Source organism: Siphateles boraxobius, unplaced genomic scaffold (genome assembly GCF_051911475.1).
Source record: "Siphateles boraxobius isolate OS27281-9 unplaced genomic scaffold, OSU_SipBor_1 41, whole genome shotgun sequence".
Classification (NCBI taxonomy): domain Eukaryota; kingdom Metazoa; phylum Chordata; class Actinopteri; order Cypriniformes; family Leuciscidae; genus Siphateles; species Siphateles boraxobius.
Window position 1 is genome coordinate 365,001 of NW_027509042.1, and position 27,500 is coordinate 392,500.

General features: G+C 35.2%; 2 protein-coding genes and 1 long non-coding RNA gene across 3 annotated transcripts in view; 2 read left to right on the forward strand and 1 right to left on the reverse strand.

Annotated features, from left to right (window-relative positions):
- LOC143706089 (uncharacterized) overlaps positions 1-11,050 on the reverse strand; it is a 45,664-nt gene extending 34,614 nt beyond the window's left edge. The window contains exon 1 of the long non-coding RNA XR_013192929.1: positions 10,944-11,050. This is a non-coding gene — a long non-coding RNA (uncharacterized LOC143706089). The remainder of the gene's footprint in view (positions 1-10,943) is intronic.
- Positions 1-14,724, forward strand: part of LOC143706082 (kinesin heavy chain-like) — a 68,862-nt gene extending 54,138 nt beyond the window's left edge. Inside the window, exons 22-29 of the mRNA XM_077197636.1 lie at positions 3,907-3,978; positions 6,690-6,794; positions 9,709-9,925; positions 10,905-11,061; positions 11,150-11,199; positions 11,474-11,501; positions 11,612-11,708; positions 12,585-14,724. Of these exons, the coding sequence (XP_077053751.1) occupies positions 3,907-3,978; positions 6,690-6,794; positions 9,709-9,925; positions 10,905-11,061; positions 11,150-11,199; positions 11,474-11,501; positions 11,612-11,684 (702 nt within the window). The 3' untranslated portion in view covers positions 11,685-11,708; positions 12,585-14,724. The remainder of the gene's footprint in view (positions 1-3,906; positions 3,979-6,689; positions 6,795-9,708; positions 9,926-10,904; positions 11,062-11,149; positions 11,200-11,473; positions 11,502-11,611; positions 11,709-12,584) is intronic.
- A 3,764-nt stretch (positions 14,725-18,488) lies between these two features.
- Positions 18,489-27,500, forward strand: part of soat2 (sterol O-acyltransferase 2) — a 19,934-nt gene continuing 10,922 nt past the window's right edge. The window contains exons 1-7 of the mRNA XM_077197644.1: positions 18,489-18,520; positions 19,976-20,030; positions 22,097-22,233; positions 22,325-22,375; positions 23,366-23,473; positions 24,278-24,551; positions 27,293-27,368. Of these exons, the coding sequence (XP_077053759.1) occupies positions 20,004-20,030; positions 22,097-22,233; positions 22,325-22,375; positions 23,366-23,473; positions 24,278-24,551; positions 27,293-27,368 (673 nt within the window). The 5' untranslated portion in view covers positions 18,489-18,520; positions 19,976-20,003. The remainder of the gene's footprint in view (positions 18,521-19,975; positions 20,031-22,096; positions 22,234-22,324; positions 22,376-23,365; positions 23,474-24,277; positions 24,552-27,292; positions 27,369-27,500) is intronic.

Consider the following 27,500-nt stretch of genomic DNA (forward strand, 5'->3'; position numbering starts at 1 on the left):
ATATTAGTATTACAATATAAAATATTGCTCAAGAAACATTTATGATCATTTTCATGATTCTTTGGTGAATATAAAGTAAAAAAAAACAGCATTTATTTAAAATATAATCTTTTGTTACATTATAAATGTCACATTTGATCAATATAATTATTTCTTGATGAATAAAAGTTTTGATTTCTTTGAATTCTTTGAACGGTAGTGTTGTTTAATGTTACAAAAGCTTTCTATCTCAGATAAATGCTGTTCTTTTAACCCCTTGACGCCTGAATTTATTTACAATTGTATAAAAAAAATGTATTATGTGTGTTTCTGGCTCCAAGCTGATGCTAAATTAAGTTGAGATTGTTAATTTGTCTATAGCATATAAAATAGATATAAATTTAGGTATGATGCAAATTAGCGACAACAGGCATTTATGGTAATTTTTTTTACAAAATGGTAAAATTAATAAAGCACATTTTCCCATCTCAGGTATGTAGATTTTATTCATGTCACAAAGTTGTTAAAACTTCTCAACTTTAATTGACAAATTAATGAATCTTGACAACAGCAAGAATCAAAACACTCTCTTACTCCCTAAAAACACACACTATAATAAGTAAATAGAACATAATAAGTTGCATTCATTATGTTCTGTGTTAAAACAAAGGACAGGAATTGCTTTTATATCCTAACATGCTATTTTTGTAATGATTATAGAAATAATCCGCCTAAATAAAATGCATGTGAGTGCTGAAGGCCATCTAAATACAGCATTATTATAATAATAATAATAATAATAAACTTTATTTTATAGAGCGCCCTTTAAAAGCAGCTTCTCAAAGCGCTGTACATAAAATCACAATCCACCGGAAAAGACAAATAAAAGTTAATAAAAACAAAAGCAGCAACATTAATAATAAAAAATAGCTGTAAAGCGATCACGAAGAGACATCAGCAGTCAAATGCAAGTTTAAAAAAATGTGTCTTGAGAAGAGCTTTAAAAATGCCAAGAGTCTGTGCTTCCCTTAGTTCAGGAGGGAGAGAGTTCCCAAGTCTAGCAGCGTAAACAGAACAAATTGCACTGCGATTTGGAGAATAAGTGATTAATAAGCCAGATAAGTATTGCGGAGCTAAGCCGTGTAAAACCTTGTATGTCAGCATCATGATCTTAAAGTCAACACGGAACGTGACCGTTGTAAGGACTTCAAAACTGGAGTAATATGGTCAAATTTCCCGGTTCCCGTCAGGATCCGGGCGGCAGAGTTCTGAACATATTGCAATTTGTTAATAGTGGTTTTAGAAACTCCAGCTAAAACAGCATTACAATAATCCAGCCGTGAGAACACAAATGAATTAATCAAGGTTTCAGCGACAGATAGGTTTAGCATGTGGCGTAGTCTGGCGATATTTCTGAGATGGAAAAAGGATGCCTTAACCCTTCGGAGTCTTGGGCTATTTTGGCCGTTTTTGAGTACTTTTATTTTTTTTAAATTTTGCAATAATTTGGTATAATTTTTTTCAGCACAACATCACCTATATGATCAGACAATTAGTTTTTCACTTTGATGTACTCTATCAACACACTGGACCCAAAATCACACAAAAAACACAAAATCCGAATAGAAAAATTATAGCTTTTCTACTACAAAAAACACAAACATGCTCAACGAAGCATTCTAAAAGGTTTAAAATGTAAACACAAGTTGTAAATGTCAACATATTCAGGCACAATTCAGATATAATCAACCTATATACAAAAAAATATGATTTACAAAAAAAAGCGTGTGTAGCCATAGGCTTTTTTTCTTTCTTTTTAGCTCAGCCACTTTAAAAAAATGTTGTGCACACAATTATTCAGAGAGCTATATTTAAGGCCTTGCATTCCCAGAGTATGAGGGTTCGCAAATAGTGCAAATACAACATAAAAAATTTAAAATTGAGATAAAATTAAACTATATGCAGCAAAAAGCAGGTGTGGCAATAGGCGTTTTTTCTTTTCTTTTTTGCTTAGAAACTCTACAAAACACTTCATGTACAATTACACAGATAGCTACATTACAGGGATTTCATTCCTTGAGTAAGAGGGGTTCCTCTATACTGCAAATATACCATAGAAAAGGTAAAATGAACACAAAATCAAATTATACATACAACTATTTACAACAAATATCAGGTGTTTTTTTATTTTTATTTTTTATCTGTGCCACTCCTCAAAACAGTTTATCTAAATCTACTCCTAAACTACCTAAACTATCTACACTACTCCTAAACTACCTTCAAAATCTACTCAAACTCTTCCAAAAACTAGCAATAATCTCTCTCTCTATATATAACGTATATATGTCTCTCTTTATCAACTCCGTAAAATCCTCTGCCTTTCAATTTTGCGTCTTAGCTGAGTTGGCTCCTCCTCCATTCCCTAAAATGTGCAGCATGAAGAGCAGAGTCAGCAGATTCACACATTTTTCTCCGTTTTGTTTTATGACAAAAACCGACGAAGTTATTAGAATAAATGCAACGCCTGTCGCATCCCATCTTGCGTTCTTTTACGTTCTTTTTGCGTTCATCCCCTCTTGCGTTCTTCAGTATTTTTTTATAAAAAGTTTAAATGATCATATCTCCGTTTTTACTTGGTCTATCAACACAAAAGAAAAAGTAAAATAGAATTTCAAGCCAGCACTTTCGACAGAAGTGGACGGCAGCGCTCAATGTAACTTTGTTTTTATGCTTCGACGTCTTAAACTGGTCATGTAACTTGATCACGCCGGCGTGATCGGCGACCCCGAAGAGTTAACAGTGCTCTGTACAAAAAAATCAAAAGTGAGGCTGGTGTCAAAAATTACACCAAGGTTCCTCATCGTACTTTGGGTCTCTAAAACAGAGCCATCAACAGACAGGGACAGTGGAGCCGCTTTGCGAATTTGATGACGGGAACCTATAATCATAACCTCAGTTTTCCCGCTGTTCAGGCAAAGAAAGTTATTGTTCAACCATGCTTTTATCTCAGAGATACAGCCAGAAAGATAACAAGCATCGATGTCTTCACCAGATTTACAATGGATGTAGATTTGGGTGTCGTCAGCATAAAAGTGATAGTGGAGACCAAGCGATCGCAGCAGACGCCCAAGTGGAGATAGATAAATATTGAAGAGTAGAGGGCCCAGAACGGATCCCTGAGGAACACCAGTGAGCACTGAGCAAGTGGCAGACCTAAAGCCACACATAGAAATGAAATGGGAACGGTCAGTAAAATAGGATTTAAACCAGTTTAAAACTGTCCCGGACACACCAAAGACACTTTCAAGACGGGTAAGTAATAGACCGTAAACCACAGTATCAAAAGCAGCTCGAAGATCAAGAAGAATGAGAAGTGAGGCAGCTCCAGAATCAGAGGCCATCAACAAGTCATTATAGCCGAATCCAGACGTTATGGACGAATGTCGCGAATTCGCTACAAACAGAAATCTACAAAGTACGTAAAAAATAAATTTCTATTAATCAAAGAATCCTGAAAATAAAAATGCCCAAAACTGTTTTTAACATTGATAATAATCATAAATGTTTCTTGAGCATCACATCATCATATTATAGTGATTTCTGAGGGATCATGTGACACTGAAGACTGGAGTAATGATGCTGAAAATCACAGGAATAAATTACACTTTACTATATATTCACATAGAAAACAGCTGATTTACATTATAATAATATTTCACAATTTTACTGTTTTTTTGTATTTTTAATCAAATGAATACAGCCTTGGTGAGCAGAAGAGACTTCTTTAAAAACATTAAAAAGTTTTGACTGGTAGTGTACTTTTATGATTTGAAGTGCACTTCTTTTTCACAAGGGTTGAAATGATCATACTGGAGTAGAATATTATGATTATGATTATGATATATATGATAATGTTTGTGTTGAAAGGCTCGTGAACTGCAGACTCTCCACAATCTGAGGAAGCTGTTCGTTCAAGATCTCACGGCTCGAGTCAAACGGGTGCGTTTCTCAAAGCTCATGGAAAATGTTATGAAAATTTTAATTTTTGGCTGATTTTTGTACACTAAAACTTTACAACAAGTTCCTGAAGAGCTCATAAAGGGACATGAGGAACAATTATTTGTCGATGCTTTACTTACGGTCACAAACAACACAAAAGTTTTGCGGGCGAATGCAAAAGCATTAAAATATATTTTTCCATCACCGACTGTCATTTTCTAATTAACTATAACATTAACAATGAGCAAATTAAAAATTATTGGCCAAAAATATGCATTATCACATTAAAATGTATAATATTTTTTTTAATAAATTTCAGTGTCTTGATTTATAATGTTACTGTGATATGATTCCACAAATCATGAAATAAAATTATAATAATACATATTAAAATTTAAACATAAAAGCGTCTATAAAAATGAATGTATTAAATTACTATTATAATCATAATACATAAAAAATATTTAATAATATATATTAATTAAAATTATTAAAATATTTACAAAATACGAAATATGAAAAGTAACATTAAATATATTTAACAAAATATTTTATTATAAATATATAATATTCTACATATAATATTAAATGTTATGATTGTATACATTTCACTAAATTAAATTATTTAAAATATTGTTAAATATGATAGGTAATGCATAAAATATATTTATTTATAATAGTATAAATGAATATATTCTAAAATAAATATAATTTTTAATAAAATTACAATTTTACAATTTTAAAAAATTATTTATTAAATTACTAAAAATATTAGTAATGCATTAAATATATGGATGATGTTTTAATAAGTTAATTATTTTCTTTAAATAATATTAACAGATACAACTTTTGATATTAATAAAGTATATGTAGATTAATTAATTAATACTTTAATAAAAAAACTTATAAATAAAACTTTATACGTTCAAAACAATCTAATGAGCCATTAAACAGTATTTCTTTATTATTATTTTTTAAATTAACATTTTGGGTTTATATGAAATAAGTGTGTGTGTGTGTGTGTGTGTGTGTGTGTGTATGTTTCAGAGCTCTGAGTTGGTTTATATGAATGTGTGTGTGTGTGTGTGTGTGTGTGTGTGTGTGTTTTAGAGCTCTGAGTTGGATTATATGAATGTGTGTGTGTGTGTGTGTGTGTGTGTTTTAGAGCTCTGACTTGGTTTATATGAATGTGTGTGTGTGTGTGTGTGTGTGTGTGTGTATGTTTCAGAGCTCTGAGTTGGTTTATATGAATGTGTGTGTGTGTGTGTGTGTGTGTGTGTTTTAGAGCTCTGAGTTGGATTATATGAATGTGTGTGTGTGTGTGTGTGTGTGTGTGTGTGTTTTAGAGCTCTGACTTGGTTTATATGAATGTGTGTGTGTGTGTGTGTTTCAGAGCTCTGAGTTGGTTTATATGAATGTGTGTGTGTGTGTGTGTGTGTTTTAGAGCTCTGACTTGGTTTATATGAATGTGTGTGTGTGTGTGTGTGTGTATGTTTCAGAGCTCTGAGTTGGTTTATATGAATGTGTGTGTGTGTGTGTGTGTGTGTGTGTGTGTGTGTGTGTGTTTTAGAGCTCTGAGTTGGATTATATGAATGTGTGTGTGTGTGTGTGTGTGTGTTTTAGAGCTCTGACTTGGTTTATATGAATGTGTGTGTGTGTGTGTGTGTGTGTGTGTTTCAGAGCTCTGAGTTGGTTTATATGAATGTGTGTGTATGTGTGTGTGTGTGTGTGTGTGTGTGTGTGTGTGTGTGTTTTAGAGCTCTGACTTGGTTTATATGAATGTGTGTGTGTGTGTGTGTGTGTGTGTGTGTGTGTGTGTGTGTGTGTGTGTGTGTGTGTGTGTGTTTCAGAGCTCTGAGTTGGTTTATATGCGTGTGTGTGTGTGTGTTTCAGAGCTCTGAGTTGGTTTATATGAATGTGTGTGTGTGTGTGTGTGTGTGTGTGTGTGTGTGTGTTCCAGAGCTTTGAGTTGGTTTATATGAATGTGTGTCTGTGTGTTTCAGAGCTCTGAATTGGTTTATATGAATGTGTGTGTGTGTGTGTGTTTGTGTGTGTGTGTCTTTGTGTTTCAGAGCTCTGAGTTGGTTTATATGAATGTGTGTGTGTGTGTTTCAGAGCTCTGAATTGGTTTATATGAATGTGTGTGTGTGTGTGTGTGTTTCAGAGCTCTGAGTTGGTTTATATGAATGTGTGTGTGTTTCAGAGCTCTGAGTTGGTTTATATGAATGTGTGTGTGTGTGTTTCAGAGCTCTGAGTTGATTTATATGAATGTGTGTGTGTGTGTGTGTTTGTGTGTTTCAGAGCTCTGAGTTGGTTTATATGAATGTGTGTGTGTGTGTTTCAGAGCTCTGAGTTAGTTTATATGAGTGTGTGTGTGTGTGTGTGTGTGTGTGTGTGTGTGTGTGTGTGTGTGTGTGTGTGTGTGTGTGTGTGTTTCAGAGCTCTGAGTCGGTTTATATGAATGTGTGTGTGTGTGTGTGTGTGTTTCAGAGCTCTGTGTTTCAGAGCTCTGAGTTGGTTTATATTAATGTTTGTGTGTTGGTTTATATGAATGTGTGTGTGTGTGTTTATATAAATGTGTGTGTGTGTGTTTATATAAATGTGTGTGTGTTGGTTTATATGAATGTGTGTGTGTGTGTTTCAGAGCTCTGAGTTGGTTTATATTAATGTTTGTGTGTTGGTTTATATGAATGTGTGTGTGTGTGTTTCAGAGCTCTGAGTTGGATTCGGATGAAAGCTGCGGATGTTCAACACAGAAACAGAAGATCTCCTTTCTAGAGAACAACCTGGAACAGCTGACGAAAGTTCACAAACAGGTCAGTAAAGAAATGTGCCAGAAATCTTCACTTTACATTAGAGCGGTCAGTGGTTTTCGAACTTTTATTTTTTTTTTCTGAGTTTTCGAGCGACTTTTTATAGAGCTCGGGCGTAGACGTCATGGAACGGTGCATTGTGGGTAACGGCGGCCATTTTAGAGGTGACGCATAGTCCAGTTTGGAATAAGGTAATAGCGTAACCGGCCGATCTCCGGATAAATAAAGGAGTTTATTGATTTAAAAACGATTGTATTGCTCCAGAATGAACAGAACTGTGTCCATGGCAACACTCTGTTTTTCATGGCAACAGTGTGTTAGACTTAGCAGTGGTCTGTTATCAAGAAATAGCAGACCGCATTCAATATTAGCATTCAACCAAGCCATGTAATAATAACAATTGAACTACAGAGCTCCAGCAATAGAATAATATGTAAGCTATTAGTAATAATAAAGCATTTTAAGATTTAAGCTACAGAGCTACAGCTTCAGCAACAGAATACCATCTATAGCTAGAAATTACCACTGCATTTGTGTGTCTATAGGCTGATGCTTTCTAGAAGTGTAAGGTACAAATTATGCCATAGCTTGTCAGTATTACACTAACCTAGTCTATCCACCAAAATCTAGATGAATAAACGAGGTGAAATTGCTAATCGAGAATTGATATGCTGATTTGGCTAACAGCTACATCAGTATAACAGCTTGCTCCCAAAACACAGCAACGTACTTTAACGTTAATCTGAACAGAAGAACTTTAGTTAACTGCTAAATGAATACATTCAATGTAAATGTAGCTAGCTAGCTGAAAATCTATTGACCATGTGATATAAATATCAGTTAGCCATTAGCCATTAGCGCTAATGGGGTTGACTACAAAGCAAAGCAAAAAGACCACCACTTATATGATTTATGAGGCGTTTGCCCTGTCGATCGTGAGACCCATTACAGCAGTTCACAATACTGAACCATTTTCCTAAAAATAACCTAAATTAAACCTTATTTTATCTAATGACCAACGTAATTACGCACTGCCTACTATACAGCACATCTACTTCCGTACCGTGATGCCCACAATGCATCGCGACGTGACGAAACGATCCCGAGCTCTATATTTAAGTCTTTTTATTGGCGTAACCCATAGGCTATATAGGCCTACATCCATTTACATGCAAACAAGTCAAGCCAAGCATAAGAATACTTATATAAAATGGGGCTAAAGGCAAGATCTGGCTGCATATTAACCAATTAACCATTAACTCCCCATAAGAATTTTAACCAATTAATAGCCTACTATCGTTTGCTGCATGCTTAAAAAATACACTCGAAATATTTTTGTTTGGTTTTGAGAGAAAAAACTAAACGGATAGCTAAGTCACGTATAAGTGGCGTTTTATTGCATTTAGAAATAATAACGGTAAATAAAGCGAAATGTCACAATGTAGGCCTACTATAAATTATACAATTATAAACACTAACAGGGTATTTTAGTTCCACTCACTCCACAACAAATCCTTCAAATTTAATAATTATAGCGCCGCGCATATTATACATTTACATAACACATATTGTTGATGTATTTGATTGACAATACATCGATCAAACGTCTAACGATACTGTGCATCGATGCCACACGTATAATATCGATATACGGTCCCTTAATATTATATATATGTATAAATGAGTGTCAAAATAAAGGTACCGTATATCGATATTTTTCGCGTGGCATCGGTGCATCGTATCGTTAAACGTTTGATCGATGTATTGTTACGATCCTAGTCGCCAGGATGATTTAAGAAAAAAAAATTGTTTTTAAATTGTTTTCATAAAATCATAGTCGGTCTATATAAAAGAAATGCGTGAGATATATTTAATTTAAGTAATTAACAGATTAATAAAACGAAAGAAAAATCTGTGCCAGTATCCTGCTGAGTTTGGTTAATTTTTCTGAGTTAAAAGAATTGTAACTGGTTGTGTAAACTTGGCACATAATATCTTAATATTGCAGATTTTTTTTGAGGTATCTGCAAATATCGTATCGCTGAGGGAATCGGTATCGTATCGTATCGTGATGAACTGTTCGATTGACGCCTTTACTGGCGACTCATTTTTTAAGGCTTGTGACGCTCCCAGAGTTAGAAAACTGCAGCATTACAGAATACACACAAAAATCTCCTATTCTTTATGATTCTCTCTCTGTGTCACACACACACACACACACACACACACACACACACACACAGCTGGTCGGTGATAACGCAGATCCCTCTCTCTCTCTCTCTCTCACACACACACACACACACACACACACACACACACAGCTGGTCGGTGATAACGCAGATCTTTCTCTCTCTCTCTCACACACACACACACAGCTGGTCGGTGATAACGCAGATCTCTCTCTCTCTCTCTCTCTCTCTCACACACACACACACACACACACACACACAGCTGGTCGGTGATAACGCAGATCTCTCTCTCTCTCTCTCACACACACACACACACACACAGCTGGTCGGTGATAACGCAGATCTCTCTCTCTCTCTCTCTCTCTCTCTCACACACACACACACACACACACAGCTGGTCGGTGATAACGCAGATCTCTCTCTCTCTCTCTCTCTCTCTCTCTCTCTCACACACACACACACACACACACACACACACACACACACAGCTGGTCGGTGATAACGCAGATCTCTCTCTCTCTCTCTCTCTCTCTCTCTCACACACACACACACACACAGCTGGTCGGTGATAACGCAGATCTCTCTCTCTCTCACACACACACACACACACACACACAGCTGGTCGGTGATAACGCAGATCTCTCTCTCTCTCTCTCTCACACACACACACACACACAGCTGGTCGGTGATAACGCAGATCTCTCTCTCTCTCACACACACACACACAGCTGGTCGGTGATAACGCAGATCTGCGCTGTGAGCTCCCGAAGCTGGAGAAGCGTCTGCGCTCGACGGCTGAGCGTGTTCGAGCGCTGGAGAACGCTCTGACCGAAGCGAAAGAAGGAGCGATGACGGACCGGCGCCGGTACCAGCAGGAGGTCGAGCGCATCCGAGACGTCATGAGGCTCAGAAACCCGTTCAGAAGAACTCACGCCGCGCTCATCGGTCAGTGCAACTCCCAGCATGCACTGGGGCGACACTCAAACCTGATGAGTCTCAGATCGCTCATCGAAGTATTTTATTCACTGAATTAGACAAAATCACATTTTTTTGATATAAATGTTAGCGCAGTTAAATTTCATACATATAATAGTTTATAACAGTAATTTAATAAATTCTTTTTAATACATAAAATATATTTAATAACAATTTATTACAAATATAAAAAAATATTTAAAATATAATATTAGATGTATTGATTGTATAAATTATTAAAACACTTTTTTTTAAATTTAAAGTAATGCATGCAATATATGTAATTAAAAAATTATATTATAAATTAATATATAATATACAATTTTAACATTTTATAAATATAATATTTAATAATATTGTTTAATAAATTTAATATATTTAATAACATTTTATTATAAATAAGTAAAATTTAAATAAAAATTATAAAATGTTATGATTGTATAAATTAGTAAATTACTAAAAATATTATTAAATATAATACATACAATATATTTAGTAACATTTATAATATTATAAATTAATATATTATATTGTAATATTATACAAAATGTTATGATATTTAAAAATATCATTAAATATGATAATACATTATACAATTTGAAATAATTTTATTAATTTAAAAAATATTATTAAATATGAAAAGTATTTTTAATAACATTTATAATATTATAAATTAATATATTATAAATATAAGTATATTACATTTTTATAATTTTATAAATAATTTATTAAATTACTAACAATAGATATCCATTAAATATATTTAATAACATTTATAAGATTATAAATATAATACTACTACATTTTAAAACTGTATAACTTATTAAATTACTATAGATATTATTAAACAGATCATATATACATTAAATCTGTTTAATAGCATGCGTAATATTATAAATACATTTAAAATTATATTACTACATTTTATGGTTTTATTTTTTGCCCTCAGCCAAGCCGATTCGCCCAGGACATTATCCCGCCTCCTCACCTGTCAATCACATGTTCATGCGCAGAGATCAGCCAATCACGTTCAGCAATGTGATGTTCAACAGCGCCTGTGAAAAACCCAAATCATCTGCGGAAACAGAGTCCAGTTTGACCAACAAGTGAGTAACAGTGTTTATGACTCATCCCTGACAGAACTGTGTGTTTTTACTACAGCTGTGTGTGTGTGTTTGTTCCTCATGTTTACAGGACGCTGTCAGCGGACGACACACACACGGACTCCACACACACACTGAACGGTAAAGACATTTCACGCCAACACAACTGATGCTGTACTTTTATTAGCTGAACCAAATGTGATTATTCAGAGGTCCAGTGTTTAAAATAATTTCTGCATGGGACCTGATTGAAACATCCATAGACTCCATAAATAAAGGAAGCATTCTCTATTTAATGGAGTAAATGTACATAAACTCAAATGACTCTGCGTGCAGCAGATCCGAGCATCTTTAATGCATTATTTTGTGCACTTATTATCAGTATTTTAATGCATATTCATACTTATTTGAACAGGAAATGCTAGAGATGTGAATGATAACAGGTAAGCATGACAGTGTAAGACTGTAATAACGCTGTAATAACTACATGTTGTGGTGTGTGAAGCCTCTGATGATGATGGTGTGTGTGTGTGTGTGTGTGTGTGTGTTTCAGCGCTCGCTCTACGTCTGTCACTGCTGACCAATCAGAGGAACGCATTCGTCAAGAGAAGCCCATCGCCAGCTAAACACACACACACACACACACACAGGTAAACTGACCGAGAACTGCTGAAGAACACATTACCTTTACAATAGTACTGTAAAAAAAAACAAAAAAAAAACATGGTATTTGATATTATTGTTTTAATTGCAAAAATATGCACAGTAATGTACAAAAAAAGTATATATTTATATATATGTATATTTTAATAAATTAAATATATTTAATAATATATATTACATTATTCATATAATTATATTAAATATTATAATTTTACAAATAATTTAATTACTAATTGTATTTAAAATATTACTTATATTTAATATTTCTAGTAATTTAATAAATTATATTTTATATATAGATTTACTAAATTATATTTTAAATATAGATTTAATAAATTATATTTTATATATAGATTTATAAAATAACGTTATTTAATATTATAAGTATAAAAAATTACATATATTTAATAACATTCTTTAGTAATTTAATCAATTATAAGATTATATAAACTATTTATTTATTATAATATGTAATTAAATCTATTTAATGTATTACCATATTGACAAATATTCTAGTATTGTAATAAATTTATAAAATAAAAAAATATATGTAATTACATGTATAATATATTTATTTATAATATAAATATGTTATTAAATATTTTAATACATATAATATATGTTGATATTTTATTAAATATATTCAATTATATATATATAATTTATTATATAATATATCAAATATATATTTATCATTTTATTTTAATTTATATTAAAAAATGTGACAATGCAAAACAATAACATGTAATATTATAATATATATGTAATAATATATTTGATTATTTGTATAAATAATTACAAAAAATTGTAATATATTAAATATGATAAGTAATATTTACCATGTTGTTTCTGTTTCTCTCCAGGCGACCTGTACTTCTGAATTCTCTTCTCTGTATATTTATATATGCATGTTGCCTGCAGATCCAGTGATGAACATGAACCCGTCACACACACACACACACACACACACACACCCACACACACACACACACACACACCTGTCGAGCTGCATGAAGTCCAGCGATGATGAAGAGCTTTCATTCTCACGGGTCATTCTCAGAAAACAGCAGATCATTTCAGGAACACTGGAATTGATCGTTTTCTATTACAGGGTTTTTGCTGAACACGTTAATTTAATTAACTTAAACTATTACCCATAATCCTTCAGTCTTTCTACATATTAGTACCTATAGTAATTTATCTTTTCTAACCAATAAATATACTTTTTTAAAGGGACAATGTCCCTGTATAAGAGAAAATGCAGAATTAAAATGCAATGATAAATGAGGAAATGCAAATTAGCAGATATACTAATGAAAAACAAACAAAATATCAGATAAAAGTCAACGTTTCCTGAGAACGACCCACAAACCGACTGTATGATGCTGTTCGTCATCGTCTACATTAATGTGATGTTATAATGAAATATTTTTATGTAGCTGTAACTATTTTTATATTTAAATGACAGTAGATTTTGTTGCGATTTGTATGCATTATTTATGTTATCAGTATCGCTGTATAAAAAAAACAACTTTATTATATTACTTTACCTATAATAAACTCTAGAGAGTATTAAAGCTCGTTTCCACCACGCAATAACAAATTAAAAAGATAATGCCAACTTTTTTCTCACAATTTTGAGTTTAAATCTTACATTTCTGAGAAGAAAGGTCAGAATCATGAGATAAAAAGTTGCAATTACCATTTTAATTTTAATCTGAAGCAGAAACAAGCTTTCATAAGAGAGACGTGTCAAATGACAAGTTTGTGACATTAAATATTTAAGTGTAAAAGTCAGATAGTAAAAGATTCAATATATCTAGTCAATTCTAAGTAGATCGGATTGTTCCTAGAATAAGGATTTTATACTTCATGAATGGAGTTAAGAAATTATCTTTACATTTAAAAAATTTAGATGTGTGAGAAACAACACAAACACACACACACACTCATGCACATGCACACACACACGCACACTCATGCACATGCACACACAAACACACACTCACACTCAAACACATGCACACGCACACTCATGCTCATTCACACACAAACACACACTCACACTCAAACACATGCACACGCACACTCATGCTCATTCACACACAAACACACACTCACACTCAAAAACATGCGCGCGCACACACAAACACATGCACACACTCATGCACATGCACACACACTCACACTCAAAACACATGCGCACAAACACATGCATGCACACGCACACTCATGCACATGCACACACAAACACACACTCACACTCAAACACATGCACACGCACACTCATGCTCATTCACACACAAACACACACTCACACTCAAAAACATGCGCGCGCACACACAAACACATGCACACACTCATGCACATGCACACACACTCACACTCAAAACACATGCGCACAAACACATGCATGCACACGCACACTCATGCACATGCACACACAAACACACACTCACACTCAAACACAGGCACACTCATGCTCATTCACACACAAACACACACTCACACTCAAAAACATGCGCGCGCACACACAAACACATGCACACACACACTCACACTCAAAACACATGCACACGCACACTCATGCACATGCACACACAAACACACACTCACACTCAAACACATGCGCGCACACACATACACAAACAAACACATGTACACACACTCATGCACATGCACACAAACACATGCACACTCATGCACATGCACACACAAACTCACACTCAAACACATGCTCATTCACACACTCAAACACATGCGCGCACACACTCAAACATGCACACACACACACACACAGAAACATGCACTCACACACAAGCATGCACTCTCACTCACACACACACACAGAAACACATGCACTCTCTATCTCTCACACACACACACACACACACACACACACACACACACACACACACACACACACACACACACACACAGTCACATCAGTCAGTGTGAACTGATCAAATACTGACACATTAATCTCTCTGTGTGTGTGTGTGTGTGTGTGTGTGTGTGTATGGTCAGGTTGCTTTGAGTCTGACCTTTGACCTGTCAAAACGTCCTGATCTGCCAGTCAGGGTAAGAGAGTCAGGTTATGAGAAAAATATATTTTTTTGGATATTTCAGCCGTTCTGCACCTTTAATTGAATCTTGTATAGTAAATCGTGCAGCCAGGAATAGGTTGATTGGATAATGCATTCATAAAGATATAATGCATAACAATATTCATATATGCGGGCCGCTTTCTAACCGCCGTTCCATCAGCATCTGGCTTTACCTGAGCAAATACAGCTCTACAAGATCTCATGCGGTTTGTTTTAAAAGAGATTCTGTGCGTCATCTTGCTAAATGTGAACAATGGCACATGATGGACTAGAGATTTGTGTAATAATTGACCTTTTTGTGTTTGGTCTTTGTAGTGCATGATGGACATGTAGAAAAACCTTCCTTTGAAAATGTTTCAATAAAGAGAATCCGATTCATGAACGTCAGTGTTATCTGAATTTATACTCTTAAAAATATAAGCTCTTTACTGGCATAAATAGTTCCGTAAACAAAATTTAACATCCATAGAATCTCTCCATTCCACATAAAGTTCTTTACTGTGGAAAAAGCTTCTTTAGATTATTAAAATATTCTTGATACTAAGAAAACAATGATTCTTTTTTTGTTATTTGACGCTGTGAAAACCTTCTGGAGCAGATAAATATGAAAAGGAATTATATAAATGATCCCTAGAGAAATACAAGATCAAAAATGTGTGAATGTCATTTTTTAGATCAAGTTTCCATTTCCACATCCAGGGCCTTAAATTACCATTCGCCAAGTGCCAAATGTGAGTAAAAGTGTTTGCAAATATATTTATCGGTGTCAATCGCCAGTTGGCCGGTAATATTTTTATGAATTATGAGTGTGCGAACACTGAATTAAACTCTTTAACGTCGTCTTGTGCTTGAAATTGCCTGAAATTAACAAGTATCCTTATAATCATTACCTGAATTAAGTCTTAAGTGAACATAAACAGTTGAGAAAGAAAACACACGTGTATCAGTATATTGGATCTGTGCATTCGCTCTTAAAGTGACAGTAGCCCAATAAACCTGCTGCCGTCTGTGTCCCTAATGTTAAAGGCCCCATGAAATCTAAATTTAAGTTTAGTAGCTTTTAATATGCATATGTTTGCCTTAAGGTTATGAATATAGAATCTAAAGCTCCGCCCCCAAATCCCGTCTGCATGTCCAAAACATTTCCGCATGTCACAGAGCAATATGTGTTAGAGATGTGTGTTCGTTTGCTCAAACACTCGAGTTTTATTCCGGTTTCCAACTGTATGCTGGTTAAGGTGAGACACGGCAGGCAAAAACATCGTTTTTTTTTCACTGGTCAATTTTGAGATTTTGGGATATTTCTCTTCAATAACATGTCTTCTTTCAGACTTGTGGTGAAAAAAAGTCCGAAATACACATTTAGGTCTTTATTTTACTACACTTTTTCTGTTTGCGTCTGTAGATTTCGCCTAAATTCATCAAAAGTTGGCGTTTTAAATCCTCCCGCTCATCCCGCTACCGTCATCACACACACCCTTAAAAAGCTCTCTCTCTCTCCTGTACAATGCTGTCGGATCCAAATATGGTCATTTCCTTTTTATCAGCAACCAATCGTGAAAGTAAAAGGGGGGATTTAACTCTAAATGCGCAATCTCGTTTTACAATATAAATCTTTAAAGCCCGTTTTCTCAAAATGACTTTTCTCTCGTCCTCCAAGTCCGAAATATGTACTTCAGTATACACCAAACTTTCCAGTCTTGTACTTAGTTATATTATGAAGATATTTACTGAGGGATTTGTAAATATATTATCCCTAGCCTGATTTATATAACATTTTATTCCAAAAAACATGGCGGAAATATTTTTTTTAGGCTGTTGACAGTATATTTTAATTTACAGGATAACTAAAGTAGATATCCATAAATCCCTCTGTAATATTTTCCCCATCTAATATGTGAACACAATGAAAAAATAATTTTGAACCTGGCTTTGTCCAATACTCAGATTTCATTTCTAAAATATATGCAAATGAGTGCATATTTAATTAGATAATGCCTAATTTGCATATTTAAACATTAAATTACAGAAAACTTGTAATAATTTTTTTTCTCATCTTAATGTAGGTAATCAACTGGGAAGGTTTCATGGTGATATCTGCTAGCTAAAAATTGTACCCTATTCACCTGTAGTGTCTCGCCTTGAGAATGAAATAGCTGGAATTTATTCACATCTCTACTGTTGAATCCAGCGTATCATCAGCACTCGGATTCGCGTTCAATGCTATTGGCTGTTTGAAAAGGGGGAGGAGCCATTAAATATGTCCCGCCTTAGCTTCCTGTTTTAGTGGAAATTACATCAACACATCAAGCAAAGCTGTGCGACCCAAAACATACAGGAAAAGAGAAAATCACTCACTGCTCTTGGCTGAATAACTGTAACTTTAATAAGGATTGATCAATGTTTAAATTATACAGTGAAGACTATACTGTAAAGATTTTAACGGTAAAAGACTATGTAGGTAAATGCTACAGTGCAAAACCGTTAATTGGTTAACAGAAAGTTTCCTTACTATATACGGTAAATAACTGTGATAGATCTAATGGTAAATTTAATGTAATTTTACTGTAAAATACCGTTAAATTTACAGTTTTTGAAAGTGAAAAAGAAAACTCGTTGTGTAATTTACAGTGAAAAAACGCAAATTGACATTCCCACAATTCCCTGCGTGACACTTCACATTTGAAGTATTTTTGTTGAAATAACTGTTTCTTCATAGTTTTCTCTAATCAGTTATGTACATTAGGGTTTTATGTTACATTTAATGTTGTTAAATTAATGTTTATTGCATTGTAAAATTTCATGTGTGTTACCATGATGGTGTTTAATGTTTGTCCGAATGACACTGTGCAGCTTATATAGTAGTATTAACTTTCTTGTGGAAGAGATGCTTGTGATGAGCTTATCATGATGATTTATCATGTGACTCATCACTGCTGTGTTGATAGTTGGTTGTCAGTGTACAATGTTACAAAACAGAAATTAATACTTCAATAGGTCCGTAAATTAACATTATATCAGAAAATAAAATACGGTTTATTACTGTACATTTTAAGTTAAGTCTGTAAAACCAATAACGTTGCTACCGTATTTTTGACGGTAAAGTTCTGGCAACCACAGCTGCCAGTTTTTTACCGTAAAAATTACGGTTTTATTTTTTACAGTGTATGCAGTGTTATTTTACATTTGATTATTGTATTTCTGTACCTTAAATTTCAGAAATTTCACTGGTTTCTAAAATGTCGGTGTCATAACTGCCCGTTTCATGGCTGATAAAAAATAATTATGGACGGTAAATTTTTGGCAGGTGTGGCAAAAGGTTAATTTTAGGCCCTGATATCTATGACTGTAAATAAGGAAAACATTCAAATAATAGTGAGACACAAATACAATGAATAAAATGTCTCTAACACAGAGATAAAGGGCCGTTTAGGCACGGGTCAATGTGTAAGCAAGTCTACTGTACAAGCGTCTGCCTGATGAATCGATGTAATCTGTAATTAGCTCACTCAATCATACACATATACTTGTCGTGACTGACAGCAGAGTCTGTTCTAGTATGAGTAAACACAGGGTCAGTAGAGCAGATTCAGTGTGTAAACAGAGGCTGTGAGGACACTGAAGAGCAAAAGCTCATATAAACACACGTACAGTCACAGAAACACTGGAGATCCGCCAGCGACAGAAACTGAAGGAGAGTCAGTCCATGTGCATTCACGCTTCAGTCTTCGTTCTGGTAATTAAGATTCATTTTCAGTGATTAAAATCACGTGCTGGGTATTTTATTATTTATAGTAAATATTATTGAAATGTAAGAGTGAATCTCATGAAATCTGTCGGGAACATCTCCGGGTCATATTTCACGTTCACTGAAAGCCTATTTTAGGACCGTTTGGATTTTTCTTTCTATTTTGATATTCATGACAATTACATTTCTCTCACAAATCCTTATACAAAAACAATGCTATATTTTAATGTGCATTATTTATTCATCATGGTGCTGCTATTAGCAATGCTTTCGATTTGTAATAATTATATTAAAAAATATAAATTATATATATATATATATATATATATATATATATATATATAGCATTGCTTTTATTTGTATAATTGTATTAAAGTAATTTACTGCAAAAACACTATAACATTAATAAGAATAACTAGTATATACACACACATATATAATATATATATATATATATAAATGCATTTTCTTTTTTATGCAAAAATTTTATTTTTTCTCTGATTTTTTGGGTGAAATATGATCTAGACGTGTTTACATGAAATTCATTCAGAAATCCCTTCTCAGGAACACTTATGAAGTTATTGTGTCTTTACAATTAAAAAGCAAATCAAACCATTCATAAATTCATAAAGTAAGAGATTCATAGGTATTAAATTAATTTCTTCATGAAGTGAGTGACATCTGAATTCTGTGTCTCTCTCCTGTTAGCATCATCTCCAACATCATTAATCAGCCATAACCATAAATGTGTGTAATAACATTGATTATATCTCTTTAAATGTGTGTGTTCATGACCCTGAGGCCACAGGTGACCCGCAGAAGTAGCTGAGATGCGTTTGCTAAATGTAAAGTACAACAAGGGTTTCTTTCGGTCATGAAACTCGATCATATCAGCGTTGTGTGACACGAACGGTCAAAGATTAGTTTACATTCAGATGAGTAAACTAGCTTTAGTTAGCAGGTAATATACTATAGCACAGGTTACTTCAGGTCAACACATTTCAGAAGGGTTCAAAAGGTCATATGGTGCATTAGAATGCATTACCAAGAGTTTGTTTCATCTCCACTGAATCAGCATTATAAAAACCTTCTTCAAACATCATCATGTTTTTCATGCATCTGAATATAATATTTCATCAGGACCGTGATCGATTAAAGCGGCATGTCAACACACGACACCGGAAACGCTGCGACGCGTGGCACTCGAGGCCGAGGAGACACACACACCGAGAACGGCTCGATCACACAGCGTGAGTTTACACTGATCCCTCTGTCAGGACTGTATTCTGCTCAGATCATCTAAACACTGCTCTGTGTGTGTGTGTGTGTGTGTGTGTGTGTGTGTGTGTGTGTGTGTGTGTGTGTGTGTGTGTGTGTGTGTGTGTGTGTATGTGTGTGCAGATGAGAATCACACGAGAGTGAGAGAGATGACTCAGAGAAACCAAGACATGGAGGTAAAACACTTCACTGCTGAAAACATCATGATCCGGTCTAAAACAAAAGAAAGAAAATGTATTTTATTGTGTGTGTGTGTGTGTTTTGATAATGCCTTTAATGGTAAATGGTAAATGGACTGCATTTATATAGCGCTTTCACAGACCCAATAGCCACCAAAGCTCGTCGGGAGCAGCTTTAATGTAAGCTGATTTAAATAAAAAAGTATTTAATAGTTTAATTAATAATATATATATATATATATATATATATATATATATACTGTATGTATAAAATATATAATGTTTAATAAATGCATCATATATATATATTTCAGTAATTTCATTCAAAAAGTGAAATTTGGATATTATATTCATTTATTACACACAGACTGATATATTTGAAATGTTTATTTAATTTTATTGTGATGATTAAAACGGACAACTAATGAAAATCCCAAATTCAGTATCTCTGAAAATTAGAATATTACTTAAGACCAATACAAAAAAAAGGATTTTTAGAAATTTTGGCCAACTGAAAAGTATGAACATGAAAAGTTTGAGCATGTACAGCCCTCAATACTTAGTTGGGGCTCCTTTTGCCTGAATTACTGCAGCAATGCGGCGTGGCATGGAGTCGATCAGTCTGTGGCACTGACAAAACTGACAAAAGGTCATTCCTAAAGAGGCTGGCTGTTTATAGAGCTCTGTGTCCAAGCACATTAATAGAGAGGCGAAGGTAAGGAAAAGATGTGGTAGAAAAAACATGTACAAGCAATAGGGATAACCGCACCCTGGAGAGGATTGTGAAACAAAACCCATTCAAAAATGTGGGGGAGATTCACAAAGAGTGGACTTCAGCTGGAGTCAGTGCTTCAAGAACCACCACACACAGACGTATGCAAGACAGGGGTTTCAGCTGTCGCATTCCTTGTGTCAAGCCACTCTTGAACAAGACACAGCGTCAGAAGCGTCTCGCCTGGGCTAAAGACAAAAAGGACTGCACTGTTGCCGAGTGGTCCAAAGTTATGTTCTCTGATGAAAGTAAATTTGCCATATCCTTTGGAAATCAAAGTCCCAGAGTCTGGAGGAAGAGAGGAGAGGCACAGAATCCACGTTGCTTGAAGTCCAGTGTAAAGTTTCCACAGTCAGTGATGGTTTGGGGTGCCATGTCATCTGCTGGTGTTGGTCCACTGTGTTTTCTGAGGTCCAAGGTCAACGCAGCCGTCTACCAGGAAGTTTTAGAGCACTTCATGCTTCCTGCAGCTGACCAACTTTATGGAGATGCAGATTTCATTTTCCAACAGGACTTGGCACCTGCACACAGTGCCAAAGCTACCAGTACCTGGTTTAAGGACCATGGTATCCCTGTTCTTAATTGGCCAGCAAACTCACCTGACCTTAACCCTATAGGACATCTATGGGGTATTGTGTAGAGGAAGATGCGATACGCCAGACCCAACAATGCAGAAGAGCTGAAGGCCACTATCAGAGCAACCTGGGCTCTCATAACACCTGAGCAGTGCCACAGACTGATCAACTCCATGCCACGCCGCATTGCTGCAGTAATTCAGGCAAAAGGAGCCCCAACTAAGTATTGAGGGCTGTACATGCTCATACTTTTCATGTTCATGCTGTTCAGTTGGCCAACATTTCTAAAAATCCTTTTTATGTATTTGTCATAAGTAATACTCTAATTTTCACAGATACATAATTTGGGATTTTCACAGATACAGTGAAACATATACAGTATGTGTGTGTGTGTGTGTGTGTGTGTGTGTGTGTGTGTGTGTGTGTGTGTGTGTGTGTGTGTGTGCTAAAATTAAAAGCATCAAATACCAAATACTTTATTTTAAAGAAAATATATTTTCATTCCTTTTTTAATTATTTAAAATATTAATAATTATACTATTAAAGTAATTCCTCAAAAAAAAAAGAAAAAAGTACATTTTATTTTAGTATTGCATATTGCAGTATTTATAGACCATGGTAATTTTTGGCTGTAATTTAAACAAAAACCCACCAACACTGATACAGCAGTTTCAGCGGGTCTGAGACTGACCGTATAAAAATGTTTTTCTGATCAGAGGATGAAAGAGGAAGTGATCAGAGAAGTTCAATCTCGTCTGAATGAAGTGTTGGAGCGAATGCTCACTGACTCAATCCAGTCTCAGTCCACACACACACAAACACACACCGACCAGACAGGAAGCACCGACAACAGGTGAGAGTTTCTGTGATGTCACATCCTGCCAATGCAGAAGGTGTAACGTGCTTGAATAAAAGTGTTCCTGCACATATACTATGATTTCCAGGCACAAACTGGAGCAGGGGAAGGTGTTTATAACCAGATGCTCACTGCTGGAGTAAGTATTATTACTGCCGGTTATGATTCAATGATAAAAAATGGGTAGAAAATCCTAACCACCATAGCAACGTCCTAGCGACCACACACAGACTCACAGCCTAGTAATAATATGTCAATTTAAAACGGCAAAACATCCTAAATGCCAAAGGTGAAAGGTCACAACTTCATAAACAATTTCATAAAAATATTAAAACTCTTCTTGACAATGCCAAAAAGTCTGAAAAAACTGTAATTGTCATTAGTTTACTTTATTATTCAAAAATACTTTTCAAATGGTTATAACTTTTGAACGCCTTGTTCTAGAAAATGTTGCGAACTTAATGTTGACTCAAAATTGGTTCAGAGGCTGTATCTTAGCAAAACTTTGATCAATTGAAACGAAACTTGGTACACTTCTTCAGAACCATGATCTGAAGGCCCATGCCAAATTTCACAACAGCGCCACCTACAGGTCATGAGAAATGGAAAATCATAACTTTTGAACAGTTTGTCAGAAAATAGTGACCTTGGTGTCTATGGATTCCTTGTCTCATGCCCAATCCAAAGATATGAACCGAGGATAAACCATTGGTCGGCCATTTTGAATTTTGTCATAAATTGTATCTTTTAAACGATCTGACATATCGGCACAAAATTTCAGGTCGTGGGTCTGAATCCTGTGGCACATGCCCAGAACGCAAGAGACACTGTGACCAGAAGAGGTGCAAAAGTTGAAACTGTTCCAGACAATGTGTCGTTCTAAGAATAATCGAACTTGTTAAATATAGCATTTATTTGTTATTTGTTGCATTTATATGCAAAATTGAACTACTGTACCTCGGAAGCTAAGTTAATGCGTGTTGTTGTTTTTTTTTTAATGTTCATTCTGTTTTTGCTCTTCTGACTCTGCACTGCTGTTGCTTCAGCTTCGGGGCTTGCAGCTATATTTATTATTATTATTATTATTTTAACCAAAAATGGCACGAAAAAAGTGTTCCTCTCTCTCCAGTGAGTTATTTGAGATCAGTCACATCAGGACCATCTACCACATGTTCATCGCAGCTCTATTCCTGTTCATAATGAGCACTTTAGCAGTGGACTACATCGACCAGGGCAGGTGAGTGTGTGTGTGTGTGTGTGTGTGTGTGTGTGTGTGTGTGTGTGTGTGTGTGTGTGTGTGTGTGTGTGTGAGTGTGTGAGTGTTTGTGTAAGTGTGTGTGTGAGTGAGTGAGTGAGTACATGTGTGTGGGAGTGTGCGTGTGTGGGAGAGAAGATTTTGTGTGTGAGTGTGTGTATGTGTGTGAGAGGCTGACCGTGAGTGTGTGTATGTGTGTGTGAGAGCCTGACAGTGTGTGTGTGTGTGTGTGTGTATTTGTGTGTGAGAGAGCCTGACAGTGAGTGTGTGTGTATTTCAGGCTGGTTCTGGACTTTGATCTGTTTTATTACGCGTTTGGTCAGTTGAGTACAGTCGTCTGGGCCTGGACGCTCATGTTGATCTACACTCTGCTCGGGCCGTATCACGTTCTGCGTGTCTGTGTGTGTGTGAGAGCCTGACAGTGAGTGTGTGTATACGTGTGTATGTGTGTGTGTGTGTGTGAGTGCGCATACGTGTGTGTGTGTGTGTGTGAGAGCCTGACAGTGAGTGTGTGAATACGTGTGTGTGTGTGAGAGCCTTACAGTGAGTGTGTGAATATGTGTGTGTGTGTGTGTGTGTGTGTGTGTGTGTGTGAGAGCCTGACAGTGAGTGTGTGAATATGTGTGTGTGTGTGTGTGTGTGTGAGAGAGCCTGACAGTGAGTGTGTGAATATGTGTGTGTGTGTGTGTGTGTGTGTGTGTGTGTGTGTGTGTGTGTGTGTGTGTGTGTGTGTGTGTGTGTGTGTGTGTGTGTGAGAGCCTGACAGTGAGTGTGTGTGTATTTCAGGCTGGTTCTGGACTTTGATCTGTTTTATTACGCGTTTGGTCAGTTGAGTACAGTCGTCTGGGCCTGGACGCTCATGTTGATCTACACTCTGCTCGGGCCGTATCACGTTCTGCGGTTTTGGGGCGAACGGGCCCTCAGGAGCCGCTGGAGGACGTGTGTGTGTGCGCTCACACTGTGTGCTGCGCAGACGAGCATGCTGGGAATATTCCCTGTGTGTGTCGTCCTGCATTATCAGCTGCCACCCGCATCACGATTCATCATCATATTAGAACAGGTACTGGGAATATACAATCAACGTGCTATACTTAATCTACTTTATTATTAAATTACATGGATATGTAATATATTTAAATGCATATAATTTAATAAATTAAATAAATTATATCAAATATATATATATACACACACACACATACACGCACACATATATGATTATATATATAAAATCATTTAATATAATATATATTATATGATATATATATATATTGATATATATATATCATTTAATATATATATATATATAAAATAATTTTATTGTTTTTTTTTTATGTTTAAGGTTTCAATTTTTTTAATAAATAAATTAAATATAATATATTTTTATATATAATCTTCATGATAATTAAACGATATATAATAATTAGGTATATAAATCCCAAATAAGTAACATATATAACTTAATGACAATGAAATCAAATAAATAGACTATAAATCGACTATAAATGATTCTATATTTCTATATTTAGAAGAAATATAATATATTTTTATATATAATCTACATAATTAAATGAGATGTATAATCAGAAATAAATTACATATATAACTGAATTATTATTAAATAAAAATAATAGAATATACAGGTCCTTCTCAAAAAATTAGCATATTGTGATAAAGTTAATTATTTTCCATAATGTAATGATAAAAATTAAACTTTCATATATTTTAGATTCATTGCACACCAACTGAAATATTTCAGGTCTTTTATTGTTTTAATACTGATGATTTTGGCATACAGCTCATGAAAACCCAAAATTCCTGTCTCAAAAAATTAGCATATCATGAAAAGGTTCTCTAAACGAGCTATTAACCTAAACATCTGAATCAGCTAATTAACTCTAAACACCTGCAAAAGATTCCTGAGGCTTTTAAAAACTCCCAGCCTGTTTCATTACTCAAAACCGCAATCATGGGTAAGACTGCCGACCTGACTGCTGTCCAGAAGGCCATCATTGACACCCTCAAGCAAGAGGGTAAGACACAGAAAGAAATTTCTGAACAAATAGGCTGTTCCCAGAGTGCTGTATCAAGCCACCTCAGTGGGAAGTCTGTGGGAAGGAAAACGTGTGGCAAAAAACGCTGCACAACGAGAAGAGGTGACCGGACCCTGAGGAAGATTGTGGAGAAGGACCAATTCCAGACCTTGGGGACCTGCGGAAGCAGTGGACTGAGTCTGGAGTAGAAACATCCAGAGCCACCGTGCACAGGCGTGTGCAGGAAATGGGCTACAGGTGCCGCATTCCCCAGGTCAAGCCACTTTTGAACCCGAAACAGCGGCAGAAGCGCCTGACCTGGGCTACAGAGAAGCAGCACTGGACTGTTGCTCAGTTTTGCATGTCATTTGGAAATCAAGGTGCCAGAGTCTGGAGGAAGACTGGGGAGAAGGAAATGCCAAAATGCCTGAAGTCCAGTGTCAAGTACCCACAGTCAGTGATGGTCTGGGGTGCCATGTCAGCTGCTGGTGTTGGTCCACTGTGTTTTATCAAGGGCAGGGTCAATGCAGCTAGCTATCAGGAGATTTTGGAGCACTTTATGCTTCCATCTGCTGAAAAGCTTTATGGAGATGAAGATTTCATTTTTCAGCACGACCTGGCACCTGCAGTGCCAAAACCACTGGTAAATGGTTTATTGACCATGGTAGTACTGTGCTCAATTGGCCTGCCAACTCTCCTGACCTGAACCCCATAGAGAATCTGTGGGATATTGTGAAGAGAAAGTTGAGAGACGCAAGACCCAACACTCTGGATGAGCTTAAGGCCGCTATCGAAGCATCCTGGGCCTCCATAACACCTCAGCAGTGCCACAGGCTGATTGCCTCCATGCCACGCCGCATTGAAGCAGTCATTTCTGCAAAAGGATTCCCGACCAAGTATTGAGTGCATAACTGAACATAATTATTTGAAGGTTGACTTTTTTTTTTTTTGTATTAAAAACACTTCTTTTATTGGTCGGATGAAATATGCTAATTTTTTGAGACAGGAATTTTGGGTTTTCATGAGCTGTATGCCAAAATCATCAGTATTAAAACAATAAAAGACCTGAAATATTTCAGTTGGTGTGCAATGAATCTAAAATATATGAAAGTTTAATTTTTATCATTACATTATGGAAAATAATGAACTTTATCACAATATGCTAATTTTTTGAGAAGGACCTGTATATATATATATATATAGTTTAATGATTATCATTATTTAATATAAAATTATTTATAGTAATATAATATTTAATACATCCTTACATAAAATACTATTAAGATAGAAGTTTAATAAATTAATGATTATTACAAACTGGGTTTTAATAATAATATATAATTTAATGACAATCATTATTCATATATTTTTATAATCTACATAATTAAATGAGATGTATAATCAGAAATACATTACATATATAATTTATTGATTATTAAATAAAAATAAAAGACTAATATATATATATATATATATATATATATATATATATAGAGAGAGAGATTATAATGATAAACATTATATATATATATATATATACATTTATGGTTAACGAACTGGGTTAATAATACTGTGCCAGACTCGAAGCGATGCCCAGAGGTTTGTGCCAACGTTCATTTGAGGTTCAGGATCCAAAGTCTGCTGCCGTTTGCCAAATTAAATAAATACTAAATGATTGGCATCATATCATGCATATCAAAACAGACGTGCTCAAATATGGGGTCAGAGGTCGACGGCCTAATGGACAAACTCTGCTTTTACTCCACAGATCAGATTTATGATGAAGAGTTACTCGTTTATCCGTGAAACTGTGCCAGCCGTCCTCAAACACACGACACAGACGAGTAAGAGTGTTAAGAAGTACCAACATTCTTCAGGTTTTGAATGCCGATTTTTTTATACAGTCAAACCAAAAATTATTCAGACACCAGATATAATTTTTTATATTTTTTACAAGTGTGTGCAGGACACTATAG